At 37.3% G+C, this 27,833-nt stretch overlaps 1 protein-coding gene across 1 annotated transcript in view; it reads right to left on the minus strand.

The window, feature by feature from the left end:
- RYR2 (ryanodine receptor 2) overlaps nt 1-27,833 on the minus strand; it is an 819,609-nt gene that overhangs the window by 513,552 nt on the left and 278,224 nt on the right. Inside the window, exon 3 of the mRNA XM_070364567.1 lies at nt 18,964-19,068. Within this exon, the coding sequence (XP_070220668.1) occupies nt 18,964-19,068 (105 nt within the window). The remainder of the gene's footprint in view (nt 1-18,963; nt 19,069-27,833) is intronic.

Below are 27,833 nucleotides of genomic sequence, written 5' to 3' on the forward strand. Positions count from 1 at the left end.
AATCAAAATGTTCTTCAATAGATAGACAAACTACTGTATATCCAGGTGATGGAATATTGTTGTTGTTAACTTACTCATTCGTATCCAACTCTTTGCAACCCAATGGACTGCAGCACACCAGACTTCCCTGTCCTTCACCATGTCCCAGAACTTGCTCAAACTCATGTCCATTAAGTCAGTGATGCCAACTCAGTAATAAACAGAAATGAGCTCTCGAGCTAAGGAAAGACATAGAGAAACCTTAAACGCATCACACTATGTGAAAGAAGCCAGAATGAAAAGGCAGCATACTGAACGATTCAAAGTATATGACATTATGGAAAATGGTAAAACTATTGAGCCAATAAAAAGATCAGTGGTTAGAAGGGAGGAAGACATGAAAAGGTGAAGTTCAGGGGACTTTAGTGAAACTATTCTGTCTCATACCAGGAATAGTGGATACAAAACATAATATATTAACTTTAAAAAAAAAAAAATTGGCCATGCTGCATGGCATGTGGGATCTCAGTTCCCTCACCAGGGATCAAACTCTCATCCCATGCATTGTTAGCACAGAGTCTTAACCATTGGACCATCAGTGAAGTCCATGTCAGAATTTTTAGATTGTACAGTACAAAGAGTGATAATGTAAACTGTGAAGTTTAAATAATGATTTGTCAATATTGGCCCTAATGTAAACCATGAACTTGGGGTGGTAATATTTGTGAGTTATAACAAATGTACCACATTAATGCAAGATTTTATAATAATAAGGGATGTGGGGGAAGGAAAAGGCTATGGGACATTTTCAAACAATTTTCTGTAAATTTGAAATTGCTTTCAAAAATTAAGTGAAATAAAAACATTTTCAGAAATTAAACACATATTCTAATGTAAAGAAATTATATATAATGTATACCCAATTATTATGAGAAAAATGAGGAAAAAATTAAAAATCCAGTGATATGGATCTCTGAGTAAAATATTACTTCTGGCTGGGAGGATTATGAAAATATTCAAGGAAGACACTTTCTTGGACATAAGCATAGAAGGACAGGGTAAAATTCTGAAAGATGCAGAACTGCAGGTTGAGGAATTAAGTGTGGTAAGAATATGAGAAATGTATCAGGGGAAAATAGAGCTTATTCAGGGAGTGAATCCAACCTGATAGAGAGTGGAGAGTATGAAAAACTAACTAATGGATAAAGAAGATGTGGTACATATATTCAGTGGAATATTACTCAGCTATCAAGAAGAATGGCATAATGCCATTTGCAGCGATATGGATGGACCTAGAAATTGTTACACTGAGTGAAATAAGTCAGACAGAAAAAGATAAATATCATATTATATCCTTTATATGTAAGATCTAAAAGGAAACTATACAAATGAACTTATTTACAAAACAGGAACAGACTTACAGACTTATCGTTACAGGGCAGGGGAGGAAGGATGAGAAGAGATAGGAAGTTTGGGATTGTACAAATTGTACATTCAATCTGTGTACATACAATTGGGATTGTATGTACATGCCGCTACATTTAAAATGGATAACTGACAAGGGCCTATTGGACAGCACAGGGAACTCTGCTCAATGTTATGCGGCAGCCTGGATGGGAGGGGAGTTTCTGGGAGGGTGGATGCACATGTATAGGGCTGAGTCCCTTTGCTGGCTACCTGAAACTATCCCAACACTGTTAATCTGCTACACTTCAATATAAAAGTTTAAGAAAAAAAGAAAAACTAACTAAAGCTAGACAGAGAAACTAAAACCTCAAGTTCCTTCATAAAACTGATTGTTCACTTGGCAACAATTAAATTAATGAAATTAGGAAGAGTCTGCTCAGGGAACAGCTTATTCAACAGTTACAGGCAAGTTAAATACCTAGAAAGAAGCCATAATCAAAACAGTCCTCAACAAAACACAACCAGAGTCATCTAATCATCGGCTGAATCCCCTGTTCACAGGTTTCTTCCTAAGCAGTTCTTGAATTATTTTCAAAGGAACTACAAACTCTTTATGGTGAAACAAACTACAAATTTACTGAATTTAAATACCTATGTAGCATTGACCTCAAATCCATACTGGAGGCATAGAGATTATATCTCATGAATAAATAACACAATATCACTCATTTTCCTATTCATAATTGTTGGACACACTAATACCATTAGAAATAAAACAGTCTCCAGGCCATGGGTGTGTAAAGAAAATCTCAGTTTTTATCTTTTCCCTGGCATCTTGTTTTTATTTCTTCACCCTCCTCACTCAAACATTTATAGTTTATAAGGCACAGATTCCACTTATGTCCTATTCTGGAAAAAACATTCCTAGCTCTTTAGGATCTACCTCACCAGTTACTGTTCACAGAACTTGGAACACAGTTATTCATCATAAGTCTACAGAACAAACAACCGCAAGTAACTCCAGCGAATGAAGTATTAAATTTTGTGGCTGACCATTGCTTCTTCTATTGTCTCTGCTGTGATTTCTCTCTCACTTCTCACTTCCTTTACACTGTCTGATCTCACTGGGACACTTCTCTCTCATGTCAGATCATGCAGTGATTTCAGTAGGTTCTTCTTATCTCACACCAGGCTCACTGCCTCCAAAACCATGGATATCAGTTGCCTACAATGCAGAGCGCATTCTGTGTGCCTTTGGTGTGCTGTTCTCTGTACTCTGTCAATGGCCTAAGGACAGTTTCAAGGTTTCCTATTCCAATAAAGAACTCGACCCCAGCTCTGTTGGGGTCTTAAGAGATAATTGCTTCACTGTTATCTCAGAAGTCACACCTGGTCATATTGCCCATATTGGCCTTTCCTTGTCCAGATGGTCCATCTGGTCTCTAAGCTACACAGAGCCCCCTGGATTCTGTCTTGCTCTCACAGGTCTGAGGTTAGTTGCAAAAAAGTATAGATTCTACCACTATGCAGCTACAAGTCAAAAGTTGCTTGATTTCCATGTAAGTCCTTAAATCTGAAATTATATGAAAGATTCTGTATGTATAGAAATTATCCTTTTTTTTCCCCCTGGGGAAGAGGTTTGTAATTTTTATCTGATTCATCAAGATACCACAACAGGGGATGGCCAAATAATTTCTCACCTGGACTGGAGCACCATGGACAGTGAAGGAGGGATAACAGGAATTGAGTTGTGACACGTGTTAACCTGACCTGGGCAGGCAAACAAGGATGCATATTGTTCTAACCCCCAAAGTTTACCCTCACTTCCTCTTCTGAATAGAGTTCTTTTCTCTCAGAGTAGAGCAGGGCAAGGAGAAACATAGCTGTGCTTAACAGTCAATGCTATACTTAGGTTCAAAACTGCTACTATAATAGTAGGCACAGAATTGTTGGTTTTCTTTTCAGCCCCTTAATTCTTAGGTTTATAATACCTATCTTTCAATGTCTCAAGTCAGCAAATATTTACTGACTGTTTCATTACATGCTTTGTCCTAGGTGTTCATGCTAAAGCCAGTGAACACAATAGATCAAAAGCATTGCATTTGATCTGCATTCATGGGATTTACACTCTATCAGAGATGAATAGTTTATTTAAAAATAAAAATCACCCAGAGAAAATCATAAATCGAAAAGACATACGCACGCCAATGTTCACTGCAGCACCATATACAATAGGCGGGACATGGAAACAACTTATATGTCCATCAACAAATAAACGAATAAAGAAGATGTGGTACATATGGAATATTATCAACCGTGAAAGGGAACAAAATCCAGTCATCAAAATCCAGTCCATCATGGATGGACCTAGAGACTATTGTACAGAGTGAAGTAAGTCAGAAAGAGAAAAACAAATACTGTATATTAACACATATATATGGAATTTTTTAAAAAATGGTGTAAATGATCTTATCGCAAAGTAGAAATAGAGACAAGTGTGTGAATACCAAGAGTGAATGGGGGTGGGATGAACTGGGAGATGGGGACTGACATATACACACTATAGAAACTATATATATAAACTATTAATAGGGAACTGGTGAGAGCCTACCGTAGAGGACCGGGAACTCTACTCAATATTTGTGACCTAAATATTCACCAAGCTAAGTGAATACAGCTATATCCACACAGCAGTATGCACTTAGCTGTATCATAGAGACTAACACAACACTGTAAAGTAACGATACTCCAATGAAAATTAATAAAGACAAAAAATAAAAACACAAATGCACAATATTAATATGACAGAAGGAAAAGAAATGTTTTGGAGAAAACTCAAGTGAGGTAAGAAATGGTGCTAGTGAGGTTATGCGGGAAGTGAGGATAAGTAGCATGTGATAAAAAATAGTTTAAAAGGATATATTCTGTCAAATTAGACTGCAATTTTTTAAGAAAATAAAGTTTACTTTAAGAGAATAAAAATTAGAAGTTGTTTAGTTCAACAGGTCATGAATATCTTTAAATTACTGGTAAATTCAGAATCTATCACAAATATTTGATAGCAAGTGAATTAAGCAAGTATTTACACATGAAATTTTTTTTACTTTAAATACAAAAGATCTGAAGAAGATGTTCAAATTGAATGACAGTAATGTAATAAAATAATCTATACATTAAAGAGTCATAATCTAAAGCAGTGCATAACTCTGGCATGGTGATTCGATTACATGCTGGTGATTCAATTACATACTGACCTCCTTATTGAGTTTGGTGCTGGTATCTCTGGAAACCACATCATTCAAACACATAGAAATATGTAGTATACTTTGCTTCAGAGTAGGAAGTTGTCTTTTTAGAGACAAAAAGACAATAAAACAAAGTGTCTACAAATAGAGGGCATATATTTCAAACATAGACAAATGTCCACATTCTTATAAGTGGTAGACAAATAGTTGCTGCTCAGTGAATACTTTTAGCTATGAGCCTTTTAAGAAGTTATAATCATGTTCACCTTCTAAATCACTGCACTAATTTCACAGATGAAAGACAGGTACATGGTTATATACAGAGGCTTTAGACAAGATGCTGCCTAACGAACACATTAGTCAGTAATATGTTGGTTCATTTAATAGCATCACAGAGCCATTCCCAAAGCAGTATTTTACCAGGGATGCTCCTGAACAGCAAGGTATATAGTACCCAGCTTCTTAAAGTAAAATGGTATTAGTAGTTAATTGGGAATTTCAGTTTCAATATAAATAGCTAGTAACATCATTTTGTCTATAATATAAACAGACTAATCTGTTGAGTTTTTCATTGTTTTTAACCTGTAGAAGACCTCAGCCATTTATGAAGGGATGTGTGTCTTTATACAGGGGAGGTAGTGCTGGGTAGGTAATTAAGACTTCCCTCCTCTGGACTCTCATTGGACTTCAGTATCAAAGCATATTTCACCCATGTTCAATCATTATTTACTTTTACTTTTCACTATTAGATCACTAAATTCCTCACAAACAAGGTGCATTTTTATTTATTCCTGCATTACCAGCGTGGAATTCACAATAGCATCTCAACGTACTTTTGTGGAACAAATACTATATGAATCAGTTGGGTGAAGAAGTAAGCAAGGGTTTAACATTCCCCAGATACAGAAACAACTGAGCACAGACTTTGATTTTTCTTTCTGGATAAGGATTTACTGACAACTTGCTACACCTAGTTTGGCTCAAGAACCTGGAGGATCCCAAATATAAATAACTTTTTCGAAATAAGGCTTAAGGAGGATAACGCCATGTCTGCTCAACATTCATTTACATATATAACCCTGCTCTTTCTTCCAGAAAAATCCCTAATTTTGTAAAGGTGTCCTCTCTCCCCTCTAAGCCAGTTGTGTTGGCCACAGTTCCTCTTGCTTGTTAATATTCTGGGCAACGACTATGTGACAATGGATATAAGGGGAAGTCCATCAGGTGGTTTCTGGGAAAATCTCATTAGTCTCATAAATAAAAGCAAAGAAAGTCAGCTGCTTTGTGTGCCTATGGATGATGCTGAATTTGGGTATCATTCCTGAAATTGCTGCAGCCCTACTGTAACTAGAGAAACGAAGAACCAAAGAACAAAGCCAAGAGAACTAAAGAAAATCTGTGCCAGAGCCCTAATCAATTAAGCCTGGATTCTCTTGCTTTTTTAGTGTCTTAATATTTTTAAATGGAATATAATAGCTTTACAATGTTCTGTTAGTTTTTGCTGTACAGCAAAGAGAATCAGCTATACTTAGACATGTATTTCTTCTTTTTTGGGTTTCCTTCCCATTCAGGTCACCACAAAGCGCTGAGGTCCACTGTGCTGTACAGTAGGTTCTCACTAGCTGTCTATTTTATACATATTAGTGTACATATGTTAATTCCAATCTCCAAATGCCAAGTGCCACATCCCACCCGTCTTCCACCTCGGTATCCATACATTTGTTCTCTATGTCTGTGTCTCTATTTCTGCTTTGCAAACAACTTTCATCTACACCATTTTTCTAGATTCCACATAAATGTATCAATATGACATTTCTCCTGACATCACTCTGTATGACAGTCTCTAGGTCCATCCACGTCTCTGCAAATGGAATAATTACATTCCTTTTTATGGCTGAGTAATATTCCATTGTATATTTATATGCCACATCTTCTTTATCCAATCCTCTGTTGCTTCCATATTTTGGGTACTGTAAACAGTGGTGCAGTAAACCCTGGGGTGCATGTATCTTCTTGATTTATGGTTTTTCTCCTGATATATGCACAGGCATGGGATACCTGGTAGCTCTATTTTTCATTTTTTAAGGAACCTCCATACTGTTCTCCATATTGGCTATACCAATCTACATTCCTACCAACAGTGTAAGAAGGTTCCCTTTTCTCCATACGATTTCTAGCATCTATTGTTTGTAGATTTTTTTGATGATGACCATTTTGACTGGTTTTAGGAGAAATTCACTGTAGTTTTGGTTAGCATTTCTGATATTTTTAACCATATATGATTAAATTATAAAAGATGATACAACAGTCCATGGAAAAAAATTTTTATACATGATGTTCTAGACAGATATAAACCAATATTAGCTGTGATTATCTTCAGGGGAAAAATGGACTATGAAGAAACTATCTTCAGTTTATACTCTTTTATATTACTGTTATGAAACCAGAAGATGGAAACGGCTCTGAAATTTAACCTTAAGCTGAAATTTAAGCTGAATTTAAACTTAAGCTGAATATTGCATGCATGGAGGGCACCACTTTTTCCTAGTTTTATTGAGATATAATTGATAAATATCATGGTATAAGTTTAAGGTGTATAGCATAATGATTTGACTTACAAATATTATACAATGATCACCAAATAATTTTAGATAGCATTCATCATCTTATGTAGATAAAATGAAAAGAGAATACAAAAAAAAGAAAAAAAACATTTTCCTTGAGATAAAAACTCTTAAGATTTAATCTCTTAACATTTTTCTTATATATCATATAGCAGTGTTAACCATGATGTACATTAGTCACCATGATGTACACTACATCCCTAGTACTTACTTAGAACTGGAAGCTTGTAATTTTGACCCTTCCTCCAATTTCCCTCTTCTCCACCTCTGATAACCGCAAAGCTGATCTCTTTTCCTGAGTTTCCTTTTGTTGTTGTTGTTTCAGATTCCACAAATAAGTGAGATCATACAGTATTTGTCTTTCTCTGTTGGACTTAGCTAATACCCTGAAGGCCCATCCATGTTGTCCCAAATGGCAGAATCTCCTCATTTTTATAGCTAAACAGTATTCCACTGTACACAGGTAACACAATTTCTTTATCCGTTCATCCATCAATGGTTGTTTCCACTGTCGTGGTTATCATAATGCTGCTCTGAAAATGGGGGGTGAATATATCTTTCCTCATTAATGTTTTCATTTCCTTTGGCTATATTCCCCAAACTGCTGGATCATACGGTAGTTCTATTTTTCATTTTTGAGGATCCTCTATACTGTTTCCCACAGCGGCTCTACTAGTTTACAATCCCACCAAGAGGACAGGATTCCCTTTGCTCTGCAACCTCATCAGCATTTGTTATCTTTTGTCTTTTTGATGATGACCATTTTAAAAGGTAGGAGATGATATCTCAGGGTGGGTTTGACTTGCATTTCACTAATGACTAGTGGTGATAAGCATCTTTTCACGTATCTGTTTGCCCTTCACACATCTTTGGGAAAATGTCTATTCAGTTCTTTTGTCTATTTTTGATTGCATTATTTGGGGTTCTGCTATTGCTATTTGTTATTTTGGAATTGCATAAGCTTGTTATATATTTTGGACATTAACCCCTTATCACATACTGTGGTTTGCATAATATGGTTTCGCATCCCATATGCTGCCTTTTCGTTTTGTTAATTGTTTCTTTTGCAGTGCAGAAGCTTTTTAGTTTGTTGGAGTCCCACTTGTTTTTTTTTTATTTTGCTGCTTGTGCTTTACGTGTCACTAATGACTTTCAGCAATACCAATATATAAAATTTATTGATTCCTTACCATAGTTCAGAAGGCATCTTCCTGACACAAAAATAAAATTGTGAGTGTGGTTATTATTTTTCTTTATCAAAAAGGAGCCCTGTTCAGTCTTTTGTCTCTTCAGAGGCAGATTTCTACTGCACTGAGAATATTTAAAAGTATAATCACAGTTTCATATCCTAATTGTTTGAGTCTGTGTTTTAAGGAGACTTAGAATGTAGAGCAGTAACATATTTGAAATGATGAACAATATCAAGTGTTTAAGTAAACTTCATTTTTCTATCCAGTGAATCATTAGCCCAATCATCTGAGTAACTTATTTTTAATAATGTGCAGAACTTATTATTAAATGTTAGAACACCATCTATCTTATATGAACTATAAGCAAGACGTGGCAATGCTTCCTTTTTCCTTCACACTACTCCAAGTCACTTTAATCAAGAGAAAGCAAACCGAAAAATAATCAGTATGAAAATAAAACTCAACCAGGGTAGATACAACATTAATTATTAATTTTTGGTCCTTGGCCTACATGCCCAAGAGCATGAACAAATAAGTCTTTTAGATATAGTGAACATGTACCAAAATCTACTTAAATACAAAAGAAATATTGAGCACCACTTTTGGAATGACAAATAAATACTAAAAACTCTTTAGAGAATAAAGTCTTTTGAATTTAAAATGTGTGTGTTTTATTATTAATTAATTCATTCTTCACTATTAATTCCTATGTGTGTGTGCATGTATATATACACACACATAGGATAGACTGACATTAATATTGATAGCTTTGCAGGAAAGCCAGGCTCCTACGGAACCAAATCACACTTTTCAGTCCTTATTCAACTAGGTATCTCTGATTCTCATCTCATCTTGCAAACAACATCTTACTCAAACTGTGTTTCCATGATGTAGAAGGGCAAATAGGGGCACCTCAAGGCCATCTGCATCCTAATACACACAAACTATGAATATATACCGTTGCTAGCTTTGAAGATGAAAGAGGGGCCACCACCCAAGAATAGACGCTAGAAAAGGTAATGAAGTATAATAGATTCCTCCTTAGAGCTATCATAATTAATGCCGTCCTGCTGACACCTTGATTTAGCCCACTGAGACTAATTTTCAGAATTCTTATCTGAAGAACCGGAAGATAATTAGTTCATGGTGTTTTAATCCATCAGGCTTGGAGCATAATTTGTTAACAACAGCCAGAGAAACTAACATATATGTGGCTTCTGTAGCTATTTTCTCTTGGCTTTCCCCTTATCGTCCCGGTTCTTTCTAGCCAGAGCTTTCTATGGGATGCTCCTCCTCTTGTTCCCACTGGTTTAGTATTGATATCTCCTTAGGCTCTCCCACTGCTCCCCTCTTATTACATGAATACTCCAAAGTAAAGAGCTAAAAAGCATAGACTTCAGACTCCAATTGAGATTAATTTGTATCCTAGTTCACTTACTAAATAAGTAAACTTTTCAGATAATGTGGTTTTCCATTTTACAGAAATTCCATTTTGTTACTTGAATCATTTTTATATGTTGATTTTTGAATTCTTTTGTTGACAGTAAACGTACTTTCCTTGATTGCACTGAATATAGCCTTAATAGCTGCTTTAAATCTTCATCTGCTAAGACTGTCCCTCTGTAGTTCTTGGTAGTCATTTACCTTGAGATTGGGTCACATTTGATTGTTTCCTAAGCAATTGTGAATTGTGTCCTGTCCTTTTATATTGTTGCAGTTCTACTATACACCGCCGAAGAACACTGATGTATTTGTTTTAATGAGCAATCCACTTGGTAGGACTCAAACTGCAAACTGCAAAATGCTTGGTGGCAGTGCAGATCTCAGAGCAGTAATAACGTTAGCAGCGGTAACTGAATTGACGTCTGTCCCCCATATAGATGGCTAAGCATCAGCCAGAGACCCGGGCAGAGTTTATGCACAAAATGTGGGTCTCCCTCTCTCTGGATTTCTCTTTTCTAGAACTACTCCTTGACTTTCAAAAGGCCCTGAATTTTGTCTTCGGAGAGACTGTGCTTGTTCTTTCAAAGTTTTAGCGACCACAATCTTCAGGCTAAAAACCTTAAAAATGTAAAACCGATCGGCCCCAATTCCATTTTCCAAGGCTGGCTTCTCTCCAGAATCTTCCTGCTTTTGTTAAACTCTCTGGAGCCCTCAGGCAATTGCTGTTTGCTTTGCTTTTATTATTTGGACCAAATATATGGTCTGGAGAAGACATTTGCATCCCAAAGCAAATACAATAACAATAAGATATGGGCTATAATAAGATATGGGCTTCTCAGGTAGCGCTACTGGTAAAGAAATAGCCTCCCCATGCAGGAGACATAAGAGAGGTGGGTTCAATACTGGTTCTTGAAGATCCCCTGGAGGAGGGCGTGGCAACCCACTTCAGTACTCTTGCCTGGAGAATCCCATGGACAGAGGAGCCTGGCAGGTTACAGTCCATGGGCTCACAGAGAGTCGGACATGACTGAAGCGCCTTAGCATGCATGCACAGCACGGCTGTAGTGTGCTTCCTATGTGCTATGAATGTTCTATACACTTCATACTGACTTATTGGATCCTCACAACAATATAATGGGAGGACACTATTATTTGCCCCCACTTTACAGATGAGAAAACAAAGGTACAGAAAGTTTAAGCAGTTTTCCAAAGATTACCAGAGTTTCTCTATAATCTATATGCCTAATCACTATGGAATATAGCACACATCTTGAACTTCAACTTCTGCTCTTGCATTTATATAAAATGATCTTAAATGCAATTACTCGCCTGAAATTATTACTTCATTGTTTGATAAACGTATTTTTTAAAAATTGATTCATGGTGCTTTAATGTTTATAAAATGTATTTAAAAAACGACACCTCATTTACCAGTTAATTTAAATGGCTACTTCATGATGCATTTTGAATACTTTCAGAATACATGCTTCTAAAAAAGCAGAGGTTTTGTTAAGAGAGTGGCACAATTGTATTAATAATACTCCCTATTCTATAACTTCATTTTTCATAAAAACTGAAAGTGTCACAGTCTGATATATCTCTCTATTGATAACTAAGTCTATTGATAACTGTGGCATTTTGTAACTTTAATTACAAGATTATATAATTTAGAAATATGAAACACTCAGGATTTCATATAAAATAATAAACTATTTCAGTAAATTTAAACATAAAAATCACATTAAGAATATCCCTGAACATGTTATGTATAGTCCTCTGGGCAAGTACCAGTTTCTAATAGAATTCAAAGAACAGCATAATGAGATTAAATTGTTCCCTGGAGAAAAAATTTAAGTGACTTTTATATTAATAGCTTTAATATTATTTCCATTTGTCTTAGAAATGATGTAGTAATAGAAAGTCCAAAGAAAATTCTAAAGAATGCCAAGTTCCCCAAACTCAATCCCTTCCTTCTGCTAATACAATAATTATATCTACTCTTCTATGATAACACACATCATACGGCACTATAATTGTCCTTCTATTCTTGCTTAGACTGTGAATCCATTGATGGCAAAACTCACTTATTATTCATCTTTCTACCCACAGAGGTTTATAAAGCATATCTTCTAAATATTCAAAGTTTGCATTAAATATATGAATGATTAGAACTGACTTATTCATACTAAGCAATATTTATAATTACATTGTAATTTTATAGATATTTAAAGCATCATTTGTAATTTAAATTATAGGAAACTACCAAAAAAAACCCTACCAATTACCTATAGTAATGAGGAAAATACGACATGAATGAATGATACTAATCAGAACCATTGAAATTAAAAATTTTAATCTACTTCCCCCAAAAAGCAGGATATAACGGACAAATACTGGTTTAATTTTAGTTTTTGTTTCTTGGTTCAAGCTACTAATAGTCTAACAATAAGGCACCAATAGTCAAGCGGCTACAAGCAAAAGTCAGAAGGGAAAGGACCCTACAATTCTCCTGCTGCTGCTGCTTCAGTTGTGTCTGACTCTGTGCAACCCCACAGATGGCAGCCCCCATCCCTGGGATACTTCAGGCAAGAGTACTGGAGTGGGTTGCCAGTGCCTTCTCCTACAATTCTCCTAGAAACAGCTAAACCAAAAGATAGAAAGGACAGTCAATGTTATTTTTGTATATACCCTCCTAAACACTAATACGAGTAAGTCACTTAATATATTCATGATGTTAAAACAAAAGCAATGCATTGTCAACAAGTGAAACTATTAAAAATAGTATGTGAAAAAAAAATCAATAAATTTCACAGATTGTAAAACAGAAGCCCTTTCCACTATACCGTCTCACTTCTCAATTCATATCTGTGCTTCTATGAAACAGAATCCTAAGTTAAACTAGATATTACAAAAATAAACTTAAATGGAGAAAGAGTTCATTGAAAATGCTTCTGAATTAAGGTATAATGAAACAAATGGCCAAAAGCATAGGATCATCTACATTATTAAACTTTATTAACTAGAACACACACAAAAATGAGCAAATATTATCACTGACATATATTATAATGTCAAAATCATAAAAAATCATCAGATTTAGTGATTATTAAATGATAGTATATAAAGCATATTTAGCATCCATTTAACAGTGGCTGTTTTTATTGTTTTATTTATTCCTTTTCTCATACCTATATATGCCTTTGATTGAACTGCTACTAATCCCTGACTGCCTTTTCCCTGGCCTTGGCAGTTTGCTTCTCTGCAACCGTGGCTCTTTCAGGAATCCCTTCCCCCTCCCTCCAGTTTCCCAGCCAGTGATCCTGCCAGTTTGATGATGGCACAGTTAGGTTAAAATATAGTCAGTGATACTTATTTGTGTGTGTGATCTAGTTAATAAGATTTAATAATTTAGATGGTCCTATGCTTTTGGCCATTTGTTTCATTATACCTGAATTAATTCAGAAGCATTTTCAATGAACGTTTTCTCCATTCAATTTTATTTTGTAATATCTAATTTAATTTAGGTCTCCATTTCACAGAAGCACAGATATAAAGTAAGAAATGACATGGCATAATAGAAAGGGCTTTGGTTTTACAATCTGTGAAATTTACTGATATTTCTTTTTTTTAAATACTATTTTTCACTAAATTTGATGACTGGGGCTTCCCAGATGGCACTAGTAGTAAAGAACCTGCCTGCCAATGCAGGAGATGTAAGAGATGCAGGTTCCATCCCAGGGTGGGAGAAGGGCATGGCAACCCACTCCAGTATTCTTGCCTGGAGAATCCCATGGACAGAGGAGCCTGGCGGGCTACAGTCCATGGGTTCACACGGAGTCGGACACGACTGAAACGACTCAGCACACACAGACCTGATGATAAAGACTGACCTTCCTTAAAGCCACAGAGTGAATATGTGGCACAACGTATTCTTAACCAGTTCTCAAATTCTAGAAAACCTAGCTTTTAGCCCAGATATGGATGTGAGAGTTGGACTGTGAAGAAGGCTGAGTGCCGAAGAACTGATGCTTTTGAACTGTGGTGTTGGAGGAGACTCTTGAGAGTCCCTTGGACTGCAAGGAGATCCAACCAGTCCATTCTGAAGGAGATCAGCCCTGGGATTTCTTTGGAAGGAATGATGCTGAAGCTGAAACTCCAGTACTTTGGCCACCTCATGTGAAGAGTTGACTCATTGGAAAAGACTCTGATGCTGGGAGGGATTGGGGGCAGGAGGAGAAGGGGACGACAGAGGATGAGATGGCTGGATGGCATCACTGACTGGATGGACGTGAGTTTGAGTGAACTCCGGGAGTTGGTGATGGACAGGGAGGCCTGGTGTGCTGCGATTCATGGGGTTGCAAAGAGTCGGACACGACTGAGCGACTGATCTGATCTGATCTGATATCAACAATATGCAAAATAAATCTGAAGAATGAGAGGAGATAGAAGTAGATACAGAAGCAGACTAGTGATCTAGAGCCACCTAAAACCTAGGGGGCAGGGAACAAAAAATTAACAGAAGCAAGGAAGTGCATATACAGAGGATACAAGAAAATTTGGCCAAAAGGGATGGGCATTGATCCTGCGGTCATTTTCTCCTTGTATTTATTTGTATTGTCTCCACTCTCAGGATTTTAAAGGCCCTGTGAGCAGCTATTCATATAAAGCTAAAAAGCTCTTGGCCTGTTTTCTACTGGTATGCTTTAAATAAGAAAAAAAGCTGAATTATGTTCAATGGAATTACATACTGATCTGGAATTACATATAATTAAACTGATCTGGATCACTTTAATCATACTTTTTTTAAAAAGCAGATATTTTAGAAAACCTCTTTTAATAAAATATTTCAGAAGGCTTCTTATGCCACTTATACTACTAGTTCTGTCTTCCCTGATGGCTCAGCTAGTCAAGAATCTGCCTACAATGCGGGAGGACCTGAGTTCGATCCCCGAGTTGGGAAGATCACCTGGAGAAGGGGACATCTACCCACTCCAGTATTCTGGCCTGGAGAATTCCACGGACTCTATAAAATCCATGGGGTCACAAAGAGTCGGACACGACTGAGCGACTTTCACTTTCGTTTTGTGTTCTAGTTATTTTACTAATAAGCCACAATAATCAATTCTGTGGAATCAAAGCTTCATTAAATTAAGTAATATTTTTCCTGTTTCATCTTACACATCTGTTTTTGTTATCAATAACCTTCATGATGTGTTTGACACAAATGATGTTGGGGATTTCCCATTAAATTTCCTGCAACTTTATAAAAACCAAGCATTTACTTGGTGGGACCTAAGAATACAAGGCAAATGGTGCTTAACCACAAAAAAGAAAAGGCATGGTTCTAAGTGAAGTTTTTTTTCATTATCATCAAGTGTGTTTGTATTGCTATGTGGATAATAAATAGTATCAGTATTAACAGCATTGAATTACATAAGGAAGTTTAGAATTTTTTTTAAAAAAAACAAGGCTTCTTAAAGTTGATCATAAGAGAGTGGGGGAATTAAGTAATACACAAGATTCTTTATGATACACTCTTTAACGTGTAGGGAGAGAAACAATTTCTAGCACTGACATATATACACTGCTACTGCTAAGTCATTTCAGTCATGTCCGACTCTGTGCGACCTCATAGACAGCAGCCCACCAGGCTCCCCCGTCCCTGAGATTCTCCAGGCAAGAACACTGGAGTGGGTTGCCATTTCCTTCTCCAATGCACGAAAGTGAAAAGTGAAAGTGAAGTCGCTCAGTCGTGCCCGACCCTCAGAGACCCCATGGACTGCAGCCCACCAGGCTCCTCCATCCATGGGATTTTCCAGGCAAGAGTACTGGAGTGGGGTGCCAACACTACCATGTGTAAAACAGATAGCTGCTGTATAGCACAGGGAGTTCCGTGAGACCTAGAGGGGTAGGATGAGGGTGCGGTGGGCACAGGGAAGTGTGAGGGAGGCTCAAGGAGGGCACATATGTATACCTAGAGCTGATTCATATTGTTGTACAGCAGAAACTCGCACAACACTGGAAAGCAATCACATTCCAATTAAAAAAATAAAGCAGATGCTCAAAAAATTAAAAAATAAACATATCACAAAAAAGAAATGATTTCAAGAAAATTAGCATCTCCTTGCTGACATACTTCATCCAAGACAAAGTGGATCTTTCTTTATAAGCAAATCTACTGCATATAACTTATTGTTAGAAATGACAGTTTGTTTGCCAAAAGTATTTGCTACTGATTCCCATGAGTTTAAAGAAGACACATGAGGGGCTAGTAAAGAGGGTATGGATATCTATGGAGTCCAAAGACTTGACTCCTAGGAGTGCCAGCAGCATCCACTGAAGACATGTAATCAGATACGATCTTTCGCTGTTTCCACCATTATGATGAAGATGGTTGTTAGGTGGCAAACTAGCTCTCCTAGTGAATAACCTCAGCCCCAAGTCCCTGCTGCTGCTGCTGCTAAGTCGCTTCAGTCGTGTCTGACTCTGTGCAACCCCATAGATAGCAGCCCACCAGGGACTGTGAAAAGTTAAAGTGAAGTGGCTCAGTCGTGTCCGACTCTTAGTGACCCCATGGACGGCAGCCTACCAGGCTTGTCCGCCCATGGGATTTTCCAGGCAAGAGTACTGGAGTGGGGTGCCACTGTTCCCTAATTCTGACCAGCCCATGACTCCTCCAGAATACCCCCAAATTGCTCAGACTAACCCCCAAATCTTGCCAGAATCTTGACTCAATCATTCCAGCTGAGTTCCACTCTGAATAATTGATGCCTGTGCCAAACTAGTTATGAAATATTTTGAATATCACTCTTACATCTCCTGCATTGGCAGGCAGGTTCTTTACCACTAGCACCATCTGGGTAGCCTGAACATCACTCCCAGGTACAATCAAAACTCTCTTATAGTCTAAGAAAGCATTTTCTTTCCCCCAAATATAATATCTTCTGAGTCACTGGACAGTGGTTCTTCCTAGTGTGAAAGTGAGATTTGGCTCAATGAAATATTTTCCTTTTCTGAAGCTGTTTTTTCTCAATTTTCATTTAAGAATGAATGTCTAATGGTAGCTACACGGGGCTTTATAAATGATTTTCCACATATCACATAAATTATCATGTTATCTCTGACAGAAGCTTTCTAGAGGAGAACAACTCAAAATTAAGCTAAATAAATATATTTGGGGGGCAGAAATTCTAACTAATGAGTATCTTCAATAAGTCAAAAAATAGTATTTTCAACACGTTCTATATACACAGATAATTTGAGAGCTTGCCTAATCCATTCCCCAGATTCTGGGGAGATAAAACCTCTTATCAAGAGTTTAAATTTAGAAAAAGCAGCTTAGCAACCTGAAAATTTTATGGTAATTTTATCATAAGTTGGTATCTACAAAGATAAGTGAAATGACAATACATGCTTTTCTAGATGCTCATGCAAAAGGAAAAGAATTTTCCTTCATAAAGACAGATTGGAATTTCAAAGCAGATATGCCTCAGTGAGTGGAGAAGGCAATGGCACCCAACTCCAGTACTCTTGCCTGGAAAATCCCATGATCGGAGGAGCCTGGTAGGCTGCAGTCCATGGGGTCGCTGAGAGTCGGACACGACTGAGAGGCTTCACTTCCACTTTTCACTTTCATGCATTGGAGAAGGAAATGGCAACCCACTCCAGTGTTCTTGCCTGGAGAATCCCAGGGACAGGGGAGCCTGGTAGGCTGCCATCTATGGAGTCACACAGAGTTGGACACGACTGAAGCAACTTAGCAGCAGCAGCAGCAGCAGCATGCCTCAGTGAGGTTTAAAACCCAAGAGGGGTTGGTTATCCAGGTAGAAACAAAACTAGTTGAATTGAGAAAGGCTTTAATTCAACCCTACTCCAAAAGCACTGCATTAATATAAAGAAAAACAATTTTTTAAACTTCATGTAGTTTAATAGTGTAATTTCAAACTGTTGTAACCAAAAATGTACTTGAAAAATTAAATATGCATAACATAGTTGGATCTTTTAAAAAATAAGCTGTTACTCTAATATCAAAGAAAAATCACTAAAGTGTCTCTTCCATATATACATACATGTGATATAGTATTAACATTTTAAATTAATTTAAAATTAACGCACAAGGCAATTAAAGTCCTACCTGTGTGATACTAAAATTTAAAAAACTACAAGGCTAATGAAAATATATCACATCAGAATTTATCATTCATTTTCTGTTAAATGGTTTATTATCATTTTTTAATCTCTTTACGTATCCAAACCACAGCAATGATTAACAACAAAAACAGCAACACATGGACCAATAATCGCAAATAAATATGTTCAGTTCATTCCTGGAAATAGTATAGTTTATTAAAATATATACTGCAGTAATTACAGCAACAAGCAAACACATACATAGGAAACAAAAATTTGACCAACACCCTCCTGCTTAACTCTAAAATTTAATGAATTAGCTAAGAATGGGTAGTAGCCCAGAATCACTCAACACAGAATGGAACATAATTTAAATTACCAAATAAGCTTTCAAAGAAAAATGTCTGCATTTGGCAACAGAATAAAAATCTCAATTTTCAGAAGAAAATGATTAGCTATTTGCAAAATTACAACTGATTAAAGCTGTAACACCATAATTTTGTTACTTCAAATATATGAGTGCCATGAAATTTTACTTGCCATAAAGAAGCTTAGAACATAGTCACATGGTTAGAGGCATTTGAGAAGGAAATAAAGATTAATGACAGCCATGCATAAAGCAATTAATTGAAAGAGTCAAAATAACAGCTCTGAAAATGTAAGAAATGCTCAAAGAAAGAGATTCTGCTTTAACTACTGAAATAAGCATGAGGTTCAAGGACACAGATTACCCTATGGATGGGTTTGTGGTTTTTTTTTTTTTTAGTTATTTAAAACATCACCAGATCTCCTGGATAAAGCAGAAAGGCAAACTTAAGAAAATCAGAACTAAACAGCATTGACTTATTTCAGTCAAAAGAACATCTCCAAAACCTGTGAAGAAATCATTTATATAATAGCTGAGTTCTTTAAAATACTGCCAGCCTACATAAATTAAGTACTTGCCCCTTCAGACTTTTCCACAGTGTTAGCCAGCATCTCCTGCAGGGCCCGGACAGACAAGGACTGCTCCAGCACGAAGGTGCAGATGGAGAGGTCTGGAGGGACATTCTGTGAGGAAAGAGGGAAAGCCACCATCACCATCACCATCACCATCATCTTCAGTTCATCCAGACCCAAACTTACCTTGTGATACTTCAGCTTCTTTCACAGAAAGAGAGAATACTTGTAAGTTCTCTGACATGAGCTCCCAAATCATCCAAATATACTCTCTACACCACTCACACTTAAACCGTGTTTTAACTAGTGGATAACTACAGCTACCATTTACTGAGTGCCTACTCTAATTAGGCACTGCACTCAAAGCTTTATCAATAACACTCATGGTCATCTACAATAACATTACTGGGTGGATAAGAAACTAGAGAAGTTATGTTACTTTTCCAAGTCACTATTACTAGATTTTTCAAGCTGGGACCAAAAAGCCAGATTTCTCTGACTCTCAAGCATTCATTTCTAATTTATCAAGTAGCTTGTTGATAAAAACTAAAAGGACTTCACTCAGTAGTGAAGTTCAGTTCAGTTCAGTTCAGTCGCTCAGTCGTGTCCAACTCTTCACGACCCCATGAATCGCAGCACGCCAGGCCTCCCTGTCCATCACCAACTCCCGGAGTTCACTCAGACTCACGTCCATCAAGTCAGTGATGCCATCCAGCCATCTCATCCTCTGTCGTCCCCTTCTCCTCCTGCCCCCAATCCCTCCCAGCATCAGAGTCTTTTCCAATGAGTCAGCTCTTCGCATGAGGTGGCCAAAGTATTGGAGTTTCAGCTTTAGCATCAGTCCTTCCAACGAGCAAATATAAAAATGAATTGGTATAAAATATTCATTTACATAGGCTTGTTTTTATCCACAAACAATTACCCTGTCTTACTCAAGTTGGATATCATATCTAGCTTCTAACTTTGTATGCAATAGTTTGACTTTTATTTGGTGTGTATGTATTGCTTTATTTGGTCAATCCTTTTTTTCTATGTCCTTCCATAAACTTCCACTTCAATCAAGTAATAACCCCATAAATTCTGAAAATCCCAAAAAGTAACTACCAAGGAGACAAATGAAACAGGGTGGGAAGTGACTGCCAAGTTAGACAGTACTATCCCAATCAGGAACAAATATGTTATCAATCATGCACACCTTTGTTTTAGAGAAGCAGGATCCAGTAGGCAATGCAGCTGTTCAATTAAGATGTTCAAGCTAGCATTTTTTTTTTTTTTTTTAGTGTGTGAAAGGCATGGATGGATTTTATTTATTACCCTATATCTACAATTTAATTTGAGGTAAAATATAAGCAACACATAAAAATGCCTATTTCTGCTACCATGTAATATAATTCTCCATTGTGAATATTGTGATAAAGCTAATGAAAACTCTATGCCATCACATACTCTAGCTCTTCGTATAGCTGGTATTTTACATCTCTTACTGTTGGTGAAATCTCAACACATGTAAGATTCTCCTACAGATGACGCAGAATGTCAGAGGGTGCCTGGTCAGCTGACGGATCCCTCGCTGCCCACACTGGGGCCTCAGTGTCACCGGTTCAACCGCAGAGTAAAGAAGGCAACGAAACCCCCCTCCCCAAGCTAGCATTTTCTTAACAGAAGAACATTATAAATACACTAAACACAAAACACAAGCAAGAATATGTCTTCCTAAAAAGAATATTAGGAGGATAAATTGATAACCTGATTCAGTGCCTCAATATTACAATATTACAATTTAGTGTTGAAGTATTTATTAAATTGAATCACTACCAATAAAAATATCCTTATCAGCAGAGAATGATGCTTTCAGGTTTCAAGGAAAGATTAAGTACTAGGGTTCTAGGAGTTTAAATTATTTTATGGAAAAAAGAAACATAATCACTAGGTTTCCTCATACCCCACAAGCCTTCTTGGCACCCATGTTTTGTTTTTGAATAAACTTTTCTGAATTCTTCTACCCTTTATCACATGTTTCTGTGCGCCTCCCTTCCAGCCCAACTTTCTTTCATTTCTCCTCAGACTATCTCGGATGGTAGTCAAAAGAATCTCTCAAATCTGGGTGCAGCCACTGCTTTTATACTCCACAGTAATTGAAAGAAGTTTTCCTTACTGAGGTATGGGGAAGTCATTCTGGTTTATACAACATTTGTCTTGCACTTTATTTTAACCAGAACAGCTTGTCTTATGGTCTACCAAACAGGCATTGTACATCTGCTTTAACCATTTTTAAAAACTGCATTTACCAGATTGCTTAGATAAGGATAAATGTCCATTTGGAAGACAGAGATAAATGTCCCCACTTCCTACATTCCTAATGCCAGTACTCCTTCAGTGATGAGCTTTGGGGCCCAGACACCAAGGTTCACGCTGATTTGCTACGTTTGAGCTAATCATTCTCTTTAGAAACCTAGAAGGGGTGTATCCCCCGTCATCATATTTGGTGTTCGTCTTTTGTTCTGAGAAGATATAAAACTGTGGTTCAGGCATTCAAAATGGGGCTAGTTGGCCACTGTGGATGTGGTTTTAGACACATTCCTGTATTACGGAGGACCTGAATTTTCTGAACGGTATCAGATTCAGGATGCCACCAGTCATGGTCAAAACAAGATCTATTAGTAGCTGCCAGCTGCACCTTTATAGTCTCGTGGTCTCCTCATGTAACTATTCAACCATTTCAGCCCTTAACCAATCCTGGTTTAACATGCATCCTTACCTTCTGCCAATCCAATTATAACTGACAAACTTATGTAACTCTGTGGGTTTTGCCTATATAAGCCTCCCCTACTTTGTAGTCTAGCAGAAGACAGTTCAGATGCTCCTTGAATCTATGGCTTCCAAGCTATAGTCGTCAGTGTGACTCAACTACAACTCTTATCTACTTCTATTATGGACTGTTTACTGATTATTTCCATTGACAGCAGTCAGCTAGACAAGGGCTTTCCAAAAATCCTCAGATGAAAGACTGGAAACTAGGAAACAGACTCTCTTCCACCCTGAAATTCAGGATAAGGTCTTTTAAATTTAATATTCTCAGTTATAACTATATTAATAACAATTTATCACACTAAAACAAATGCTACTGGAAAAAACTGATGTTTAATCCATTCATATCCACTTAAACTCTGAGAGTTTGGAAGTTACATTTTGACAAATAGCACTGATAAAGAACTATGTTAAGAAATGGTGTGCGGGTGAACTAATGTCTCAAAAAAAAAAAAGTCTTGATTTGCAGTGGTGTAAATAAAATACTGTGGTATAAATACTCCAATGATGGCTGATTTCAAAGTATCAAAGTTTACTAATCAGCTCACATTAAATATGTAATAATCAGCTCTCAGAAATCTGTAAGAGCCATTGCCAACTTACCACTGAACTGATTTCAGACACATATTCATGAATTACTTTAGCATCAGTATAATAGTTAAAAGACTGGATTCTATAAACAGACAACCAAAGCTAAAATCTAGGCCTTACTACTTAAGAGCTCTTAACTTTTATAATCTTTACTTTCCTTCCCTGAGAAATGGGATAGTAATTATATCATCCTCATAGGGATGCTGTGAAAAAATAAATGAGATGATCTAAGCAAAGACCTTATCGTAGTGTTAACACCATAACAAGACACAAAATAAGTGAGCTACTGTCATTAGTTTTGCATACTGTCATTTCTCCCCATTTATGGCATTTATGAAGCACCACTCATTTCTTAAAATTGGTTCTTAAGTGAACTCTACTTTAGAGAAATAGTGTTTGAAAACACAAAGTATTAACTATGCACCTGTTCATAATACCTAAAGTGTTCCGGTACTTTCAAGAAAAGGCACTTTCTGGTCATATTGAAGAGTTTACATCTTGGGTATATTTAAATTGTTTCCTGTTTCACTTTAATCAAAATGTTAAAGTATGAATCACTGAAATATCTTACATTTATTTTAAAGAAACTTGAAAATCACATGAATTTGAAATGAAATAATCCTGCCAACCAAATTCATATTTTTAGACTGGCATGCTCATAACAGATAGCGAGAGTTAACAGGAATAAATGAACAGATAATCAGCAAAGGAAGTTCTCTCACACAAACTCTAGGCTTTTCTTGCTTCGGAGCTATCTTTCTCTCCCTCTCTCCCTCTCTCCCCCACCCCCCGCCTCCCCGCCACCCACAACTCCCCACAAAACACACAAGGGTAACAGAAAGGCTGAGCAGTGTAGAAACAAAAAATGTTTACCCCTTACAGGAAAATTTTGAACAATACAAATGACAGCTTTGCACTATTATCTGTTTCTTTTGCTCTGAAGAAAAAGGTCTGGTTGTTTTAAGCAAAAGAATCATTACCAAAACTTGTATACTTTTTAAAGTAAACTACTAAAAATATTCCTTCATTTAGATGTATATTTCTTCAAATAACCCTGAATTTTTTAAATCATACTATCAGCCATGAAATTAAAAGATGCTTACTCCTTGGAAGGAAAGTTATGACCAACCTAGATGGCATGTTCAAAGGCAGAGACATTACTTTGCCAACAAAGGTTCGTCTAGTTAAGGCTATGGTTTTTCCTGTGGTCATGTATGGATGTGAGAGTTGGACTGTGAAGAAGGCTGAGCGCCGAAGAATGGATGCTTTTGAACTGTGGTGTTGGAGAAGACTCTTGAGAGTCCCTTGGACTGCAAGGAGATCCAACCAGTCCATTCTGAAGGAGATCAGCCCTGGGATTTCTTTGGAAGGAATGATGCTGAAGCTGAAACTCCAGTACTTTGGCCACCTCATGCGAAGAGCTGACTCATTGGAAAAGACCCGGATGCTGGGAGGGATTGGGGGCAGAAGGAGAAGGGGATGACAGAGGATGAGATGGCTGGATGGCATCACTGACTCGATGGACGTGAGTTTGAGTGAACTCCGGGAGTTGGTGACGGACAGGGAGGCCTGGTGTGCTGCGATTCATGGGGTTGCAAAGAGTTGGACACGACTGAGTGAATGAACTGAACTGAACTGAACTGATAGCATTTATATTAAGACCTTTTACCACTTCCCCAAAATGAAGTTGTCAGAGGAAAATAAACGGTCTCATCCATGAATTAAACACCAACTAAATGGCCCCAAATCAAAATGACTCCTAACATCAAGCATAAGAGATAAAGTAAAACAGTCAATATATCTGTACTGGGAACTTCAATTCACAAGCATTTGCAAGTCACCATCTTTTCTTTAGTTTTTTTTTTTTTTCCCCCCTCAAGTCTAATTACTGCGAAAATTAATTTTTAGAACTTCAGTTTTAAAGAACTTTACTTGCCCTTTCAATGAGTATGCTCCCAAATCATAAAATAAATCCTTATGCAATATATGCTTTACCTTCTAGGTGCTTCAAAACAGACCGCATGGGAACATGAAAGAGAACTACCACTCAATCTGTACACCTACCTGCCTCTTAAGCATTACACTTATTTGTCATACAAAATTAAACCAGAGAAAAGTATATACTTCAGTCTGTCTTAATGTCGATCTAGGCTGCCCAGAACCCAAAGCAGGCAGACAGTAGGTTCATAATGCTTTTCATATAGAGACAAGATCAATTTAATCAGGATAGGAGTTCTTTGGCAAAAGTAACAAACAAGCAAGCAGCATGGCTGTGTACCTTTTATTCTTTTTAAAACACAAACTGGTCCCCATTCTCCTCCACCTGACAAATACGACATGATCTTACGGGACAAAAACAATTTCCAAGAATAACCACAACAGAGCATCTGGCTTTGTTGGCACTGGAGAGTGAATGTAAAATCAATTAGGTTTTTAACTGAGGTATACATCAAACCATCTGGCATCCATGGATATATCTGCCTAACTCATGTACAAGCCTATTGAAACATGTCACTGCCTTGACTTAACTGTAAGCAATAATTTGGGACTAAATTAGCCACTGTAGGGGGCTTCCCAGGTAGCTCAACAGGTAAAAAATCTGCCTGCAATGCAGCAGACACAGGAAACAGGTTCTATCCCTCGGTCAGGAAGATCTCCCGGAGAAGAGAATGGCAACCCACTCCAGTATTCTTGCTTGGAGAACCCCATGGTCAAAGGAGCCTGGCAGGATACAGTTTACAAAGTCTTAGAGAATTGGACATGACCAAAGCAACTGAGCACAGGCCACTACAGACTACCTCTCTTGTTATCACCATGTAAAAATTGCATACTAACAAACCACTCCATTTAAAGACGTTGATTCCTTTGCTTATATTTTCTTCCTTAGTGTGAAATATCCAGCTCCAGGTATCCATCAATGGAAAACAATAAAATCAAATATAAAAGCATTTTTGGTGAAAATTCAAATACTGAATTTTTTTTTTTAATTCTCACTTTCTAAACTTAATTGTTCATAAACTCCCTTCTACATAGGAATTGGATGAGGTTTTGGATGTTTATCTTTCCAAGCCTTTTTCTACACATTTACATACAAATGCATGTTCACATAGAAGTATATAGATTGGGGACTTTCTCAGTGCCCCATTGTTGAGAATCTGCCTTGCAGTACAGGAGGTACAGGTTCGATTCCTGGTTGGGGATTGAAGATCCCACATGTTGTGGAGCAACTGAGCCAAGACCAAAACTCTGAGACCACATGCTACAACTTAACAGCCCACATGCTGTTAGAGTTCATGCACCACAAGAAAGCTCCCTTATAATGCGACAAAGATCCCATATGGTGTAACTTAGAAACTAGTAACTGATGCAGCCAAATAAACAATGTTTTTTTAAAAAAATAAAATTCTTAAAGAGATGGGAATATCAGATCACCTTTGTGCTTCCTGTGAAACCCGTATGCAGGTCAAGAAACAACAGTTAGAACCAGACATGGAACAATGGACTGGTTCCAAGTTGGGAAAAGAGTACGTCAAGGCTGTATATTGTACATCAATAAGCATGTACCATGCTTATGTAACTTATATGCAGAGGACATCATGTGAAATGCCAAGCTGGATGAAGCACAGCTGGAATCAAGATTGTAGGGAGAAACATCAATAAATTTAGACAGGCAGATGACACCACTCTTATGGCAGAAAGCAGAGAGGAATTAAAGAGTCTCATGAAGAAGATGAAAGAGGAGATTGAAAAAAGTTGGCTTAAAATTCAGCATTCAAAAAATGAAGATCATGGCATTTGGTCCCATCACTTCATGGCAAATGGATGGGGAAACAATGCAAACAGTGACACACTTTATTTTATTGGGCTCCAAAATCAATGTGGATGGTGACTGCAGCCATGAAATTAAAAGATGCTTGCTCCCTTTAAGAAAAGCAATGACAAATCTAGAGAGCAAATTAAAAAGTAGAGATATTACTTTGCCAACAGAAGTCTGTCTGGTCACAGCTATGGTTTTTCCTGTAATCATGTATGGATGAGATAGTTGGGCCATAAGGAAGGCTGAGTGCCAAAGAATTGATGCTTTCGAACTGTGGTGCTGTATAAGACTCTTGAGAATTCTCTTGGGCAGCAAGGAGATCAAACCAGTCAATCCTAAAGGAAATCAACCCTGAATATTCATTGGAAGGACTGATGCTGAATTTCCACTACTTGGGCTACCTGATGTGAAGAGTCGACTCACTAGAAAAGACCTTGATGATGGGAAAGACTGAAGGCAGGAGAGGGGGATGAGAAAGGATGAGATGGTTGGATGGCATCACTGACTCAATGGACATGAGTTTGAGCAAACTCCAGGAGGGAAGCCTGGACTGCTGCAGTCCACGGGGTTGCAAACAGTCAAGACACGACTGAGCAACTGAAAAACAAAGACTGGCTTTACCCATTAATGGGCTCACTTTATGTCAATTACATATTTTAACTTACTAATATGTATTGAAGATCACTGTTAATAGATCTCTATTTACTTCATTCTTCATGACCCCTAAAGAATCTAGATAAACCGTATTCCTCCTGAAGACTGGATCAAAGACTGGTTCAAGTTTAATACCATGCAACATTGTTATTTAACTTGGATCTTCACCCTCCCACCCTGCACCACCAGCCTAAAACAGTGACTTACAAAAGAAAGTGCTCAATGTTAGATGAGTTGACCTCAAGCTACGATTTTACCTCTTTCTGGAAAATTATGCAAATGTCTAGACAGGAACACAGTAGTTACAGCCCTAATGGCATATCTTTACTTTGGGTTTTTGTTTTTTTTCATAATCTTAGGATTCTAATATGAAAACAAGCAAATTTACCTTTCTGTGTCACACAATTAACTGAAGTCATGCACCAAATAACCTTCAGAGTAACACAGAGATTTATCAAAATGTATTTTGAAAATTAATGAGGTATTAAATTTTGATAGTTTAATAGCATAAGGAAACAGGCAGGGCACCATACCAAAGAACATGGGATTCTGACTCAATGCATAACCAGGCAAAGGACTCTAGGTAAATCAGCCTGAGTTTCCCCATCCCTAAGTGGCAATATACTCAACTATGCTTCAAAGAACAGTTCTGAGGCAAATAAGAAAATCAATGCACTGCAAACAGAAAATGTCGATAAAATCATTTTCTCAGCCTAATTAAAAATGTATCTCACAATGGAAACTCAGAAACACAGAGATATAAATTAAGACAAAAGTTGATCTTCTACCAAGAAATGTGAAGACGGTGTTCTCTGGAGTGGAACAGATGGTCTGAAGTTGACGCAGGTTTGTTTTTTCTCAGCCACCCATCTGCTGAGTGGCCTTTGGCAAGACACAATAACCACTGAGGCCAACTTGTCCACGAACTATGGAGATATCAGATTTCTCTAAAAAACAGAGTTGTCATTACTCTTGTTTAAGTTGCTATCTGAAGACAAGAACCAAG

Source organism: Bos mutus, chromosome 28 (genome assembly GCF_027580195.1).
Source record: "Bos mutus isolate GX-2022 chromosome 28, NWIPB_WYAK_1.1, whole genome shotgun sequence".
NCBI classification, from domain to species: Eukaryota; Metazoa; Chordata; class Mammalia; order Artiodactyla; family Bovidae; genus Bos; species Bos mutus.